Here is a 17339-nt window from a genome sequence, read left to right on the forward strand (position 1 = left end):
AATAATAATCACCAAGAATCTCGGTATAAGCTGAGATTCACTCCAGCAAATCATCTAATGGAAACCGCCCATAGACCTATAAAGCGGAAACCTCTAAACTAATGAACCTCAGCTTAAGTAGCAACACCTGAACATCTCAATACTTACATCTCACGCTCATATTTGAATATTGATATTTTTTACTCTCCTCTAACTTGAGTGTCGGAGTCCTTTTTGTAGGTACCCCGCTCGGTTCGTGTTCAAGCAAGGCATTTTTCGATGCCGACCAGGTCTCTCCTCCCAACAGCAGGCAGAATTCGACCTATAACGCGGAGACGTGTGTCCTTGTCGGAACATTGGCGCCCACCATGGGGCCAAGCACCTCACTTTGTTTTCTGATTATTTTTTCGAGCTAACAGCACTACATTGGCCCATATTTCCTCTTCCCTTTTTTCTTTTTTCAGGAACCATGACGGATCGCTCGGCAATACCCTCGACCAATCCAAACAATGCCGACCTATTGGCGGCAAATGCCGCCTTGTTAGCGAAAAACCAACGAATGGCTGAGCTTCTGGAGGCCATACAGAATAACGACGAGCAAAAGGCCAATAAGAAAGCGAATACTGACCAACACGAGGAACATCAATCGGAGTCAAACGCGAAGACGGGAGAAACCAATCCCAAAACGACGAGACGACGAACAAACCCCTTTTCAGCAGAGATAATTTTCACTATAGTAGTCTTAAACCATTAAAATTCCCTGCTGTTTTCCCGTTCGCCATTAAGAACCATTGTTCACAATAGCTTTTGACATGCGGAATTTGTAATTTCTACATTAGATCAATTACTTGTGTTTCCAAGCTAACTCTTAAGTAAGGGCAAAGTGAAACACAAAAATGGAGGCAAACACCAGACAGCAATGAACACTAAGATCAGAAATGGAGGTAGACCTCCTTACAAATGAAAAACGAAAAAAAAAAAAGTGATTAGTTGTTTTCCCATTAGCTGAGAAAAGACTATTTATGGCCTTCTTCTTCAATATGTTTTTTTAGAATATTATTAATTTGTAATATATATATATATATATATATATATATATATGAGAAAAGACTGATTTTTTATGATTAATGATTGATGGGTAAGAAGAAACCGCAAAAGATTAAGCAGCTTTCATCAGTAGAAATAGCTGAAGCAGCATGATCATCAAAAGAAGCAATAATAGAGCAACAAGAAGAACAGCTACCTAGGAAAAGAGGAAGACCAAAGAAGATTATTGTGAAAATGGAAGGTGGTGGTGGTGGTGGTAATGTGGAAGAGAGAAAAGCACAAGCAAGCATGGATATTATTATTAGCTCATCATCAATGGAACAAGAACAAGGTAAAGAGAACAAAGAAGAAGAAGCACAAGTTCCTAAAGGAGGGGTGGTGGTTCCTTCTAGAAGCTGAGCTGAGCTAGGAGGAAAAGCAAACCAAGAAAGAGCAGTTAGCAGTTAGTTTATGTATTATACATGATTATTATTTATAATTTATGATACTTAGTTCTTTTCTTTATTTCAAAAAAAAAAAGATTGGTTCAATGGATAGTTATGTTTAGTTTTTTTAGGGATGATATCAAAAAGTGATATTATTATTGGAAATTAAACAAGAAGTTTCAGTTATCAAGACCAAACTCCTCTTCAAATATATATATATATATTGAAGATTAATCTTTATCTATCTTGGAGGGTTCATAAGTATTCTAATCCTTGTTTGAATCATATATTATGTTATAGCCTATGAGTTCATAAATCTTATTAGCTGTAACTTTAATTGAAAACATGAACTTGAATGCTATATTTGAAGTTAACATCAAATTTATTGGGGTGGTGATGTTCCTCAAATGCTTTAATTTGAACTATCAATTACTTTGTGCATATATAATGATATATTGTGGTATATATTTTCTTAAATCTTTCAAACATGTCTTTTTCTTTATATTTATATCTGATTACTACTGTTCCTACCCTGGCCCAAGGATAAAGGCCCAGGTCCAAATAAAAGGCCTAATCCAAAGAATTAAGCCTAGCTAAGCATCGACCTTCATATAAGAAGTCGGTGTTGACCACGACTTACTCTAAAGAAGTCGGACATGATATTAGCTGGCAGATAAACACTCATTCAAATGAGTAACCGCCCCTAAAATCTCTCTACCCGCTTCATCAAGCCATATCTTAACCTCCCTAAGATAAAGGGACGGTTAACACCCAAAAGATACGGCACTACTCCAACGGTGGTTATTGGCTCACCACTATAAATACACTGACACCCCTCAGGTATCTCTAAGCCCAATACTCTTTAGACCTGCTAACACCCTTGCTAACTTAGGCATCGGAGTGTCTTTGCAGGTACCACCCCCCATCCATTCGCGCATACAAGTCGGAAGGAGACTCCAGCATACGAACCAGCTCGGAGACTACCATCCGTGGACGATTGGGCCAACTAGCGCCATCTATTCTATTAATCTCCGGTTAACCACCGTAACATTGGCGCCGTTGCCGGGGACCCGAGAGATCATCTATCGATGGCGGACAGATCCCACGAAGAAGGCCATGTGGAGACAGATTCTGAACAAGAGAATCTGGACACAGGCAATAACGATGTGGACATCGCCCTCCACCAGGAAGTTGACAATCAGCATAGAGAGGGCACCTCCGGGGTAAAAAAAACCCGAAGGTAAACTCCTCAGAAGGGCGCGAGTCAGAAAAAAGAGGACCATCCCACGTAACTGAACTCATGGGGTTAGTCCACTGCCGCCTGGAACAGTTAGAACAAGAGCGGAAGCGGCAAAAGGAAACTGAAAAGAGCCTAAAAGAGGAGATGGAATGACGAAAAGAGTTAGAAAGAAAACTCTTAAAGTTAGAATCCTCCCTCAAAGGTCGTAACTCCCGTGATGAACAAGAAGAACTACCTTTAGGTGGGGAGGATCCTTTTAGCGAGGACATAATGAGAGCAAAGGTTCTGAGAAACTTTAAAAGCCCTGACATGGACCTCTACGATGGAACCACGGATCCAAAGCATCACCTGAGTAACTTCAAAAGTCGGATGTACCTAGCCGATGCTTCCGACGCTACGCGATGCAAAGCTTTTCCGACCACTCTATCAAAAGCAGCAATGAAGTGGTTCGATAGCCTCCCCCCGAGGTCGGTTACTAGCTTTGAAGACCTCTCAAGGAAGTTTCTGATGAGGTTCTCAATCCAGAAAGACAAAGTGAAACATGCACCGAGCCTCCTAGGAATAAAACAGGAAGTCGGAGAACCTCTACGAACCTATATGGAAAGGTTCAATAAAGCATGTTTGGAGATTCAATAACTACCCACAGAGGCAGTCATAATGGGGTTAGTCAATGGACTCAGAGAAGGTCCCTTATCACAGTCCATATCTAAAAGACACCCCGTTTCTCTAAGTGATGTACAAGAAAGAGCTGAAAAGTACATCAATATGGAGGAAAATGCCAAATTAAGAGACCTGAGCTGGCGACCTGGGGCCCCTCCCTCAACAAAAGAGAGGGAAAGGGAAACCAAGAAAAAGGAAGAACTCGGTCTCGAAAGGCCAAGGAAATATCACTCTTATACTCCCCTGAAAGTTTCTATAGTGGATGTATACAGAGAGATTTGTAACACTGAAAGACTGCCACCCCCTAGACCCATTAAAAATAAAAAAGGGGGGAGCCGCAGCGATTACTGCGAGTACCATAAAATATATGGTCACTCCACAAACGACTGCTACGACCTCAAGAATGTGATAGAAAAGCTGGCTAGAGAAGGTCGGTTTGATAGATATCTCATAGAAAGGTCGGACAGTCATGGAAAAAGAAAGCGAGATGATATGGATAGAAGAGACCCACCACCGCAGACTCCAGAGATACATATCCACATGATCTCAGGAGGGTTTGCAGGAGGGGGACTTACCAAATCCTCTCGCAAAAGACATCTCAAAAGAGTCTACCAGGTCGGGGAGGAGACACCCGACCTTCCCACCATTTCATTCACAAAAGAAGATGGGCAAGGAATAATCCCTGGACACGATGATCCAGTGGTAATAACTATGATCCTAGCAAATGCCCATCTCCATAGAACCCTAGTAGACCAAGGAAGCTCGGCGGACATTCTTTTCAAGCCTGCTTTCGACAAGCTAGGGTTAGATGAGAGAGAGCTAAGAGCCTATCCCGACACCCTATATGGATTAGGGGATACGCCAATAAAACCACTAGGATTTTTGCCCCTTCACACCACTTTTGAAAAAGGGGAAAAATCAAAGACTCTGAGCATAGACTTCATAGTCATTGATGTGGGGTCAGCTTATAATGCTTTAATCGGCAGAACTACCCTTAATCGGCTCGGAGCGGTGGTATCCACTCCCCACCTCTGCATGAAATTCCCGACCTCAGCGGGAATAGCAACGGTGAGGGGAGATCAAAAATTGGCGAGAAAATGCTACAATAAAAGCCTAAATCTGAAAGGAAAGAACAGAGAAGTTCACACAATAGAGCTCGGCGGTACAAGAGCCAGAGAAGAGCTGCGACCACAACCGGGAGGAAAAACCGAGGAGATACAGGTCGGTAAAGAGGAAGGGAAAAACACTTATATAGGAGCCAACCTAGGGGGAACTCTAAAACAAGAGTTGGCTAAACTCCTAAGAGATAATTCCGACCTCTTCGCCTGGAAGGCCTCTGACATGCCTGGGATTGACCCCAAGCTCATGTCCCACAAGCTCTCGGTTCATCCAGGGTCCCGACCTATACAACAAAGAAGACGCAAGCTCGGCCCAGAACGAGCCCTAATAGTAGAAGAGCAAGTACAGGCACTCCTGGAAGCCGGCTTTATCAGAGAGGTCAAGTACCCAACATGGCTAGCCAATGTAATGCTAGTCAAAAAATAGAATGGCAAATGGAGAATGTGTGTCGACTATACCGACCTAAATAAGGCATGTCCTAAGGACCCTTTATCCCCTACCAAGTATTGATACCCTAGTGGATTCCAGCTTGGGGTACCAATGATTATCATTCATGGACGCCTACTCGGGATATAATCAAATCCCGATGTATGAGCCAGACCAGGAGAAAACATCATTCATCACACCCAGAGCTAACTTTTGCTACGTGGTCATGCCATTCGGATTGAAGAATGCAGGAGCCACATATCAAAGGTTGATGAATAAAGTGTTTTCCCCTCACCTGGGGAGCCTAATGGAAGTATACGTCGACGACATGCAAGTAAAAACTAAGAAGGAAGTCGACCTCTTGTCTGACCTCTCACAAGTCTTCGACACCATAAGGCTGCATGGGATGAGACTAAATCCTGTAAAGTGCGCCTTCGCGGTGGAGGCAGGAAAATTTCTAGGATTTATGCTAACACAAAGAGGGATTGAGGCCAATCCCGATAAATGTAGAGCCATCCTAGAAATGAAAAGCCCGACTTGTTTGAGAGAAGTCCAGCAGCTCAATGGCCGACTTGCAGCCCTCTCCAGATTTTGGCAGGATCGGCACTAAAATCCCTTCCACTATTTTCCTTATTAAGAAAGGGATGCCAATTCGAATGGACTCCGGAATGCGAAGAGGCGTTCCAAGAGTTCAAAAAGTTTTTAAGCCAACCTCCTATCCTAACCCGACCAGTACCGGGGAAAGACCTCGTTCTGTACTTATCCGTGGCAAACAGGGCTGTCTCGTCAGCCCTGATAAAAGAAGACGAGGTCGGACAACATCCAGTCTACTTTATCAGTAAAGTCCTACAAGGCCATGAACTAAGGTACCACAAACTAGAAAAGTTTGCCTACTCCTTAGTAATAGCCTCACGAAGGCTACGACCTTACTTTCAAGCTCACACAATAAGAGTCCGTACGAACCAACCCATGAAGCAAATCCTCCAAAAGACAGATGTTGCAGGGAGAATGGTTCAATGGGCAATAGAGCTCTCCGAGTTCGATTTGAGATATGAAACTCGGACAGCAATTAAAGCCCAATGCCTCACCGACTTCGTGGCAGAATACGCAGGGGATCAAGAGAAAAAGCCGACTACATGGGAACTCTATGTAGACGGATCCTCCAACAAAACGGGAAGCGGCGCAGGCATAATATTGGTAGATGAAAGAGGAACCCAGATAGAAGTTTCCTTAAAATTTGAATTCCCAGCTTCAAATAATCAGGCAGAATATGAAGCCTTGATCGCCAGACTAAAGTTGGCAGAAGAAGTCGGTGCTACAAAGGTGATGATATACAGCGACTCACAGGTGGTGACCTCCCAAATAAGTGGAGAATATCAGGCAAAGGACCCAAACATGAAGAAGTACTTGGACAAAACTCTGGAACACCTTGGGCGCTTTGCAGAAACCGAGGTCAAACACATAACTCGGGATCTAAACAGCAGAGCGGATGCCCTATCCAAATTAGCAAGTACCAAACCAGGAGAGAACAACAGAAGCCTGATTCAAGAAACCCTCCAGGAGCCCTCAGTAGCAAAAATAGAAGACAAACATGAAGTACTTGAGGTAGTCGGTCTAGACCTCGGATGGATGAACCCCCTAGTCGAATACATGAAATTCGACATCCTACCTAAAGAGGAAAAAGAAGCTAAAAAGATCCGAAGGGAAGCACAACACTACACCTTGGTAAGAAATATCCTCTACAGAAGGGGGATATCGACACCGTTGTTAAAATGCGTACCGACCTCAAGAACCGCCGAGGTACTGGAGGAAGTACATAGTGGTATCTGCGGAAACCATCTCGAAGCAAGGTCACTAGCCAGGAAAGTAATCCGAGCTGGATTCTACTGGCCGACCTTACAGAAAGATGCCACAGAATTTGTGAAAAACTGTCAACCATGTCAGATGCATGCAAATTTCCACGTAGCTCCACCAGAAGAGCTCATCAGTATCACTTCTCCATGGCCTTTTGCAAAATGGGAAATGGATTTGTTAGGTCCTTTTCCCCAAGCGCCAGGACAAGTCAAATACCTGATCGTGGGGATAGATTACTTCACAAAGTGGATAGAAGCAGAGCCATTGGCCACCATCACCGCTCAAAGAAGTCGCAGGTTCCTCTACAAAAATATCATCACAAGATATGGGATACCTTATTCCATTACTACAGATAACGGAACCCAATTCACCGACGCTACCTTCAGAAGCTTAGTAGCCAGTATGAAAATCAAACATCAGTTCACCTCGGTGGAGCACTCACAAGCCAATGGGCAAGCCGAGGCAGCCAACAAAGTCATACTGGCAGGGCTAAAAAAGAGATTGCAGGAAGCAAAAGGAGCTTGGGCTGAAGAGCTCCCTCAGGTGCTATGGGCTTATAGGACAACTCCCCAGTCCGCCACAGGAGAAACACCTTTTCGACTAGTTTATGGCGTAGAAGCCATGATACCAATAGAAATCAATGAGCAAAGCCCAAGGGTAATTCTCCATGATGAGGTCGGAAACATACGGGGACACAAAGAGGAGCTCGACTTGCTCCCCGAAGTCCGAGAAGATGCCCGGATAAGAGAAGCAGCATTGAAACAAAGGATGACTACAAGGTACAACAAAAAATTCATTCGAAGAACGTTTGCCCCGGATGACTTGGTCTTAATCAGAAACGACATTGGAGTCAACAAATCAGGAGAAGGAAAGCTCGCCGCAAATTGGAAGGGACCATACAAAGTCAATGAAGTTTTAGGAAAAGGTTATTATAAAGTAACCGACCTGAACGGCACTGAATTACCAAGGTCGTGGCATGCTTGTAATATGAAAATGTACTACAGTTAAAAGCGAACTCTACTCCCTGATGTACTCTTTTCCCAACTTCATGATTTTTTTCCAAAATTAAAGGATTTTTTCTGGAGAAGGGTTTTTAACGAGGCATCATAGTAGAAGCTAAGGGAAAATAGGCTATAAAAATCCTTAGTAGCAAGAAGGTACCTCCCCAATAAATAAAGATCTTTTTCATCTACAATATCTCTTATAAAATCCTTTTTATTTTTTTTCTAAGTCTTTATACGAAACGCGCCGACTTAAGCTCGACAAAACGTGAAAATCCCATGAACCGACCTAGATGGTCGTCAGGATAAAACGACGAGGTACAAGTCGGTGTAAAGAGGTTATATGAGTTGATCGTAAAAACTCGGGAACAATCCGACTCATAAGTCGAAATGAGAACCCGAGTAGAAAAGCTCGGAAATACTCCGACCCGAAGATCGGAGCGAAGAACCGAGTAGAAGAAAAACGCATCGCAAAAATAACCTAAGTCATAAGAACTCGCTAAAACAAAGTCGAGTATAGGGGATAACAAAAAGAGATTGGAAAACCTAGGAAAAAGTTTAAAAGCTGTCCCAAAAGTCCTTGAACAAAAAGCTCAGAAAAACAAACAAGTCGAAAGGAAAGGTTTTCAAGAAAAGATCAAGGAGACTTCAAAAAACCAAAAAGCATACACGCATAAGGTAATCTAAACCCTTATCCAAAAAGGGTATCCATTTTGTTAACTTAAAAACCCTTATCAAAAAGGGTATTTTTTAATATTTTGTTTACGGCCTGGGAAGGCCAAAAGAAATTGTTCAACCAACACCACCAAAAACAAATAAATAAAGAGTTTAAAAACCGGGGGGGGGGGGGGGGCCACAGGCCGGACCTCCAAATAGCCACAGATCATTTTTTAGGAAGAAGAGTAGACGGATCACCACCACCAGAGTCAGGAGGAGCGCCACCAGAAGCATCCATGGGAGATGAAGAGGTCGGAGGAACTACTGAAGAACTCGGAGCGTCTTTAGAACGAGGAGGAGACTCAATAATCCTCTGCCCCCGAGTCTTCAACTCTGACTCAGAAACGACTACGGGGGCAGGAGGATCTACAATGGCACTATCAATAACAACTTTGTCAGGATGTAAAGGAGAAAGATCCAAGTCGGGAGCAATAACTCTGACCTGCTCCAGAAAGATCCTCCAAGACTCCTCGGCGCCATCAGCAATAGAGTCCTCCAACTCATCATATGCTTTCCGAGAGTTCAACAGCTCAGTCTTCACAGACACAAGATCTTTGAATAAGCTTTGATAGCTGGCCTGTGCTGTTTTCCTCGGATCCATCTCCATGTTGCATTGGGCCTGCAAAACCTTCCCTTTCTCCCGAAGGGTATCTCTTTCCTCCCTTAGCTTGGCAATTTCCTTCCTCAACTCTCCCTCATGCTCTTGATATGCACGAAGCCTTCCTTCTAGCTCCTCGACCCTCGAGGTCATCCCTAAGGAGCTGAGAGGAGCCTTCTCGAAAATATCTAAGAGCTTGCCACAGGCCCCCGCCGCTTTAAGACTCTCCTCGATCATAGTGGTAAGGTGGCTCCGAACAGACATATCATCCATGCCTATACGAGCATGAGGATAGATATTCTTTCGGACGAATGCAAGAGCATCCGCCTTAACCTCACCAGAAGAACCAGACTCTAAAGTCTTGCGCTTCTTGGGATCAGGGGAAGGTCGGACGACGGGGGGCGGCTGAGAGGGAGCTGAAGAAGAAATCACCATGGGATTGGAAAGAGTCCCAACGTTCCGAGGAGGAGGAGGAGGAGAGATAACCCTGGCACCACCAGCTCGAGCGCGAGACTTAGCTTTAGCCTCCTGGACCCTCTGGAAAGATTCTTGAGCATTTGTCTTTGCCATTTCTGAAAAAGAAAACAATAGCTAAAGAATCAGTCAAGTCGGAATGATCAGTTAACAAGTCGGGAATCTAACAGACGAGAGAAAACTACCTAGCTGTGATTGGATAAAGGCCGGAGACCCTTGGAGAAACTTTTTAGTATCCAAATATGGGGCCCTCCCCCACACTTCTCGGAGGAACCCCACAACGGCAGCCTCTACTTCATCCAGGTCATTCAGACCATATTTCTCACAAGGGGAGGTCTCCAACCAGTATAAGGGAAAGCGAGGAGAAGAATTATCATCCAGAAAAAAGGGGTGATGACCCTCTACAGCTTGCACTTTGAAAAAGAAATTTTTAAAGTCATGAAAAGATTCATCAAAAAGGGTAAAAATCCTCCGACCTTGTATGGCTCGGAAGGAAACCCATTGTTGTTTATTGTTCAGTCCACTAAAAGGCTTGGTCATATGAAAAAGATGGAAAAAGATTTTCAGAGAAGTCAGGAAATCCAGAGCATGGCTAATAAATTGATAAATTTTCAAGAAACCCCAGGAATTGGGGTGAAGTTGGGTAGGGGCAACCCGACAATACTGCAGAACAGACACCTCAAAATCTGAAAAGGGTAGAAAGACGCCCAGGCGGGTGATCATGCACTCATACATAAAGAAGAAATGGGGAGCCGTTTCGTTGGCTCTCCCATGACAAACTCGGTCCTCTGAACCAGGGACAAGCAATTCATACTTAGGCTCATCCTCATCCGAAGTACAGAGCCGGTGGTGGGTGCGAAGATGAGTAATAAACTCCGCATCAACCAACGGCTCCTCCCCTAGAACAGTAACATCGACCCAGTCTACGGAGGCCATTTTCTTTCTCTAAGGAAAAATGAGGAAACCTACAAAGGGAAAAAGAAAAGAAAAAATCAAAAACAAAGGTCTCTAGAGAGGAGAAAAAGGAACCAAGCCAAAGTCCACAAACCTATTTCTCTACAAAGTAAAGTCATACAAAAAGCGCGAAGAAGAAAAAAGAAACTAACCTCTTTCCGAAAATGAAGGTTGTAAGAAGTACAAGTCTCCGAACGCAAGAATGCAGCACGATCAAAGAAAGAAGAAGTTTGAAAGATTGCAGAAACGGAAAAATGAAAGAGAGGGAAAGTATTTATAAACATGCTAAGGGGCATAATGGTAAAAATGGAGCAGTCATTAATGAGAGTGCACCGTTACCAAAGCCATCAATCCCTAAATGCACCTATAACGGACACGACGCTTGAATAGACGTAACTGTCAGAAACAAAAGGTCGCAAAAATCACGTCGGTTTAAAAACCCGTGTTTCCTCCAAGAAAGTCGGCTACGAACCTGAGTTAAATACTTGAACCCAAGCCCTAAAGAGATCTTGGGCTCAAGTAGGGGCACTGTTCCTACCCTGGCCCAAGGATAAAGGCCCAGGTCCAAATAAAAGGCCTAATCCGAAGAATTAAGCCTAGCTAAGCACCGACCTTCATATAAGAAGTCGGTGTTGACCACGACTTACTCTAAAGAAGTCGGACATGAGATTAGCTGGCAGATAAACACTCATTCAAATGAGTAACCGCCCCTAAAATCTCTCTACCCGCTTCATCAAGCCATATCTTAACCTCCCTAAGATAAAGGGACGGTTAACACCCAAAAGATACGGCACTACTCCAACGGTGGTTATTGGCTCACCACTATAAATACACTGACACCCCTCAGGTATCTCTAAGCCCAATACTCTTTAGACCTGCTAACACCCTTGCTAACTTAGGCATCAGAGTGTCTTTGCAGGTACTACCCCTCATCCATTCGCGCATACAAGTCGGAAGGAGACTCCAGCATACGAACCAGCTCGGAGACTACCATCCGCGGACGATTGAGCCAACTAGCGCCATCTATTCTATTAATCTCCGGTTATCCATCGTAACAACTACCATGTCTCGGCCTCATTAGTTTGATGTTTGCATACATATTAATAATTGATTATGGGGATTCAATTTGATTGCTACTAGTGTCAATTCTTGGAATCATCTTCAAAATATTTAAATATTACTTATATATATATATATATATATATATATATATATATATATATATATATATATATAGACACAAAAAGAGACACACACACTTTATGATTGTTTTAGTTTCTTGTCTTTGAGGGATGATTGATTACAAAATAATATATATGAGAACTTGAGGAAAGTAGAGAGAAATTATCAATTGAAATTAAAGAAGAGAGAGGATATGAATATATTTTTTTGGTTAGGTAGGGTTGGCTCTATAATATAAAACATGATAATATTTCATTCTATCATAAGTCATATCTATAACAGATCATTTAATTCTCATATAATACAACATTGCATAATATATTATATCCAATAAGGACATATGGTATATGTATTAAGGCTTAAATATATAGTACGAGAAATATGAAAGTAATGAAGAACTCAGAAATTGATTGAAGTTTTAATTGTGTAATTCTCAGTTTATCAATTCTTATGCACATAGGGGTTTGAGAGAAATTTGTAAAGAAAAAACACTGTGCCAACTAAAGCTTTTCTCTACGGTAATGCTACAGTTGTTGTGTCTCCTGCAAGCTCATGTTCTCCAATGCCAAATTTGGTGCCCTCTAAGGTTGCGGCATTGGCCACAAGATTTCCATCTTTAATCTTGACGGGGCTAACCTCAGAGAGAAGGTCTAAGCATGGTGCTGGTATTTCACATACCCCTTGAAGCAGGGAGTGAGCATTAGAATACCCTAAAACAAATTGTTGAGTGACATCACTCGATGGATCATAAGCTAAAGGAGGCCCAGATGTCGACGGATAATAAGCTGAAACCTGCATCATCTCAATCAAACAATTTAACAAATCAAGATTGACATCAATCAATTGTACTAAGAAAAGATCAACTGAAACGGTAGATGATCATACATACAGGATATCCAGATAATGATGGTTCATCAGGTTGGGGAACACGAAACTTCAATTCCAAGTCGAGAAACTGAAAATCTAGGACATGGATGTAGTATCGTGACACGTCAATGGTGCCAGATGCCTTGCGAGATTCAAACATGGCCAGTTGATGGAACCAATACGAAGCATCCTTTAAGGCGTCCATGGCAAGGCGACGGCCTTGGACAGTGGTGAAATCGCAGGAGAGAGCAATGTGGGTGCAGAGGGCTCCCAGGTTGAAGAGAACAGAGGCCTTCTCCAAATGGATGTTATGCTGAGAAGAGTGCTGTTGAGGGTTGATGGCATTGTACCAAACAAAGATAGGTAGGTTGGGTGAGGCATTCATAGGGAAGACAGGCTCAATCATGCAAAGGCATTTGTAATAACGCATGAGGCAGTCACGGCGAAGGGGTAGCGAAAGGTCATCACGCAGCATCTCATTGCGCAATTTGTGTAGCATTTCAAGAAGGCCATCTACTCTCTCTGCCACACTCTCAGAGTATTTGAGGACAAAGTAACTGCGCAGGGACTCATAGAGATTCAAGGGCTCACTCTTCTTCAAAGGAATGAATGCAAGAATATCTGATGACAAAGAAGACAAGGAAGATGAGAGGATTGCCGAATCTGTTGGATAAGGAGGAGGCATGTCCCATGGGTAAGCCACCAGCTTTCCATGCTTCATCATCTTGAAAGGATTGTCCTCGGAGAGGTTGAAGTCAATGTACGTTTGTTTTCGTTCTAGGTATAGCAGCTTGCGTACAGACGAGGACCCGCAGCAAATCCTTCTAACTAATATCTCAGGGACACATTCTGCATCATGATCAAGAGCACAGGATTCGACCGATGAGAATTCATGAGGTCGCTCGGATTCGGGTAGGATGGATGATTGCCTCTGACGAGCCTCTGCCTGAAAGAATCTCTTCTTCTGGTAAAGATGAGTTACCCAGGTTGGGTCAAAAGAGCGGACATGTTTCCGTGCAGCCGAATCAGTAGGTATCAGTGCATATGCTCTACGATAAAGCTTAGAAACCTAAACATCATCATCATCAATTCATCATCATTAGAATGAAGAATAAATGTAAAATCAATCAAGAGTGAAGACTCACCGATATAAACGATAGGGCACATCGGTGTTGTTGGAGAGCGTAACTGGCGTCGTTGTTGTTCAGTTCTTCCCGTAATTCCAGCTCGGAAGCCTGAGCGGAGAAGAGGAGGTGCAGAAACTCCGCGAAGACGAGAGTCAAATCGAGGGTGGCGACCACGTCCTTGGCAAAAACCTGCCAGAGTTGGAGGAAGAAATTGGCGGCAACTTTGAAGGCTTCCATTGCAAGGTGACGGCCAAGGGCGGTGGTACGGTCGCAAGAGGCAGCAATCTGGCTGTAGATGGCTCCGAGGTTGAAGACAACAGCGGCCTTCTCCAATTGGATGGCGCTGCGCTGCGAGGAGACCCCATCCTGATGGTCAGGGTTGAAGGCGTCGTACCAGACAAAGAGAATGGGGTCGGCGTCGGAGGAGAGAGAGGTGAAGAGTGTCTCAACCATGGAAAGGCATTTGAAGTAGTGGAGGAGGCAGTCACGTTGCATGGGAAGGGAGAGGTCCGCTCTACGCTCCACCATGTCCCGGCGGCATTTGTTTAGGGTTTGGAGAACGCTTTCAACTTTTTGTGCATCGCTCTCGGAGTATTTTGAGGCTACCAACTTACGTAACGGCAGGTACAGCTCCACCGGATCAGTCTTCTTCAGTGGGATTGACAGCACCCGATCATTGTTGTTCATGGCGGCGTCGAATTATGATACGATTAGGAATCACTGAAATGGAATTGGATATGGATATGCAAATTCCGCACCCCTCCCGTCCCGCTTTTAATCCCTCTCTCTTTTAACTTTGCCGCATAAAAAAGTGCCTTGTGTTTAGCGTATTTATCTCTTCTAATAAGTTGTTAAGGAGATCTAACCTCCCTCAAATCTGATGAGTGTTGACAAATCAAGTTTGGAATTTAAAGCAAAGTATTAAGGATAAATGATAGGTCGATAATCATTTCCTCTGCATTTCCCCTGTTTTCATTCCATAATCCTTCTGCAGTAAGGTCGTCTGTAAAAAACAAAGAAAGCAGGGATACAATCTAGAGTTTACAGATGTCAATGCTTCTAAATTATATGCACCATGACCACAAATTGCAGTAATAGAGGTACTGATTTAGAAACGCAAGGCTTGGATTCGTGTGGCATTGGTTGTTCAAATGCAATGATTTCTAGTTTTCTACAGAGAATAAGTAATCTTCTGAAGTGGATAAGCAGTTGAGCAAGTATCAATGCCATGAAGCTTGCAAGGATGTTGTCCCGATTCATCAAGTTAGTGAAAATCTAATAAATATCTTCATTCTTCACTCAATTCTATTCTTTACCAAATAAATTTTTGGAAGTGTCACATCCCACAGCATCTATAAAAAGATACATTTGAAAAACCAAAAGCTCATGAGCTTTCATCATTTTTTTTTTTTGTGTTTTATAAGTCAAAAGTATTCAAAGAATATGGTAACCTTTTGTTGAGTACTTTAGTCTCTGTTTTATTTGTTTATTTTCTTAGTTTTCTACTGTAATAAGATTTACGTTTAATGTGTCGAGCTCTCTTTAAAAAAAAAAAAAAAAAAAAAAAAAAAAAAAAAACAAAAAAAAAAACAAAAACCTTCTCTTAGTTTAAATTAAAAACTTATCTATTTAAATTAACATATTCTCTGACCCAAAAATGAAAAAAAAAAAATAAAACACGATTAAATATTTTATGATATATCTTGTAAAAAATAAGTGTCCTATGAGCGGAGTCTTTTCATTAGAAAATATTAACGTATTCAAAATTTCAATTATTTTTTTTTTGTGTCAAATTTTTCAATTATCTGAACTTATTATAGACCTGATGTAAAAACTTTGTCGTCATATATTATATGTGTTTCAATTCCAAAATTCCCCAACAAAATTCTAGCTTTTTGTCTTATTCTTATTGGCCGGAATATTCTGTGTACCCAATCAAAATCCAAGATAGTAAACCAAATCATACATAGGTAACATAATAACATCTTGTATTCTATTTATTAAATTAGATTAAAGGTCTGATTAAGAGTTCAAATGGAAAAATTAACTCTTGCATCATCTTATTCACAAAATTGAGCATCGTCAGCTGAGAGAACCGAATTACTGAGTTGGTAGATCCGTAAAAGAGTTTTAAAATTACAAGTAAGAAGACAGCCCTAGCTCAATTGATAAAACCATATGCCTTTTAATATGCTGCACCTAGGTTCAAATCTTGGTGAATGTGCCAAGTGTTGAATATGAGCCTTAGTGTTGTATGGGTGTGTGTAGCGTGAGTGTGTTGTCATACTTAGGATTGGAGGTTATTCAATCTATCTGACCACAAAAAAAAAAAAAGTAAGACGGCCTTACTAAAAGACTATTGTCTAGGAACTGCAGTGAAAAATGAAAACCCTAATACTGCAAGTAGAGCAAGAAGTTCTACAAGAATGTGAGCCGGATGCTCAATGATTACTGGCATTTCCAGATTATTATTTACCGCCACGTGTCTAGAAGGAATCAACTCGATATTCCAAAAGGGGCGAGCCATAGCCAAAAGATCGCGTCCAGAAGAAGAGGCACCATAGCCTTGCACCCACAAGTACCTAAGATAAGGCGCATTGCAGCAATGGCTAGTGCACGCTCACTGAAAAAGGAACAGCCTCTCATTTCGAGTTTCTGGAGATTCGGACAGCCCTCTATCAGACTATCCGACATAGCCAAGTAACATCCATCTGACATTTTGGCTGTATTGCCCAATGTAGCCGGCGACCCTGGTCGGTAAAACCCCGGGTTGGAGAAAAAGAGCAAATCTTCTAAAGCTTGGTTTACTTGTATAGTTTCATGTTACACAAATGCTTAAACCTAGTGTCAATATGATTGCTTGCTACACAAGGTCATGTATTTGGTCCTAGTTTATGGTATCTTTTGCTAGGTTTAGTAAGGTTTGCAATTTCCATGCACTACTTAAACAAATAAATCAGAAATAGACACAATAGATTGTGTTAATAAAGACAAGCATATAACATAGCGTGTGAAAGAGTAGTGACCACTTTTCTATAAATTTTAGATAGAAATGGCCCACCGTGCAATTTGTACATCGAGGGCCATAAATATTGCACTAAAACTTTTCCTCCATCAAGGGTTTATTCTGTCCAATCCATTTCTATATTGTTTTGCTTGTTTTATCACTCTCGATATATTGAGAATGACTAATAAATGAGTTTAAGTATAGACCACCATTTACAAAGACATGCTTCTTAGATTTTGAGTGTTTCAGTCAAAAAAAGAAAAAAAATCTCAATCCTGTGAAAACTAAAAGCAGTATGATTACCAATTGAATCATTTTACACAGTTTTCAAAGAATTTAATTTTGATTGTCTAATAGTATGAAATATTTTTCACAAATCACAGTCATCTAATTTTATCTATTTTTCAAGGATCAAGATCCTCCAAAGTAAAAAATTAGTAAAGTGGTAAAATGAAGAGTTAATCACTCTTAAATTAAGATAGTATGGTACACATTTCATGAAGTTACAAAATCAACGGTGATTAACCCCTAACTTTACTACTTTATCAATTTTTTCACTTTAAAGGATATAAATTTGTTTTTTAATAACTATGTATGTGAAAAATAGTTATTTTTACTAATCTATTAATATATAATAGGAGAGCAGTACATGGTTCTTTACA

General features: G+C 41.8%; 1 protein-coding gene across 1 annotated transcript; it reads right to left on the reverse strand.

Annotated features, from left to right (window-relative positions):
• Positions 1 to 12064: 12064 nt before the first annotated feature.
• LOC130936449 (pH-response regulator protein palA/RIM20-like) lies at positions 12065 to 14391 on the reverse strand. Its single transcript, XM_057866517.1, has 3 exons — positions 13689 to 14391; positions 12566 to 13612; positions 12065 to 12468 (listed from the first exon to the last, which is right to left on the reverse strand). The coding sequence occupies exons 1-3, from the start codon at positions 14355 to 14357 to the stop codon at positions 12190 to 12192; spliced, it is 1995 nt and encodes a 664-aa protein (XP_057722500.1). The 5' UTR covers positions 14358 to 14391; the 3' UTR covers positions 12065 to 12189.
• Positions 14392 to 17339: the final 2948 nt, after the last annotated feature.

The sequence above is a fragment of the Arachis stenosperma genome, chromosome 6, assembly GCF_014773155.1.
Source record: "Arachis stenosperma cultivar V10309 chromosome 6, arast.V10309.gnm1.PFL2, whole genome shotgun sequence".
In the NCBI taxonomy this organism is placed as follows: domain Eukaryota; kingdom Viridiplantae; phylum Streptophyta; class Magnoliopsida; order Fabales; family Fabaceae; genus Arachis; species Arachis stenosperma.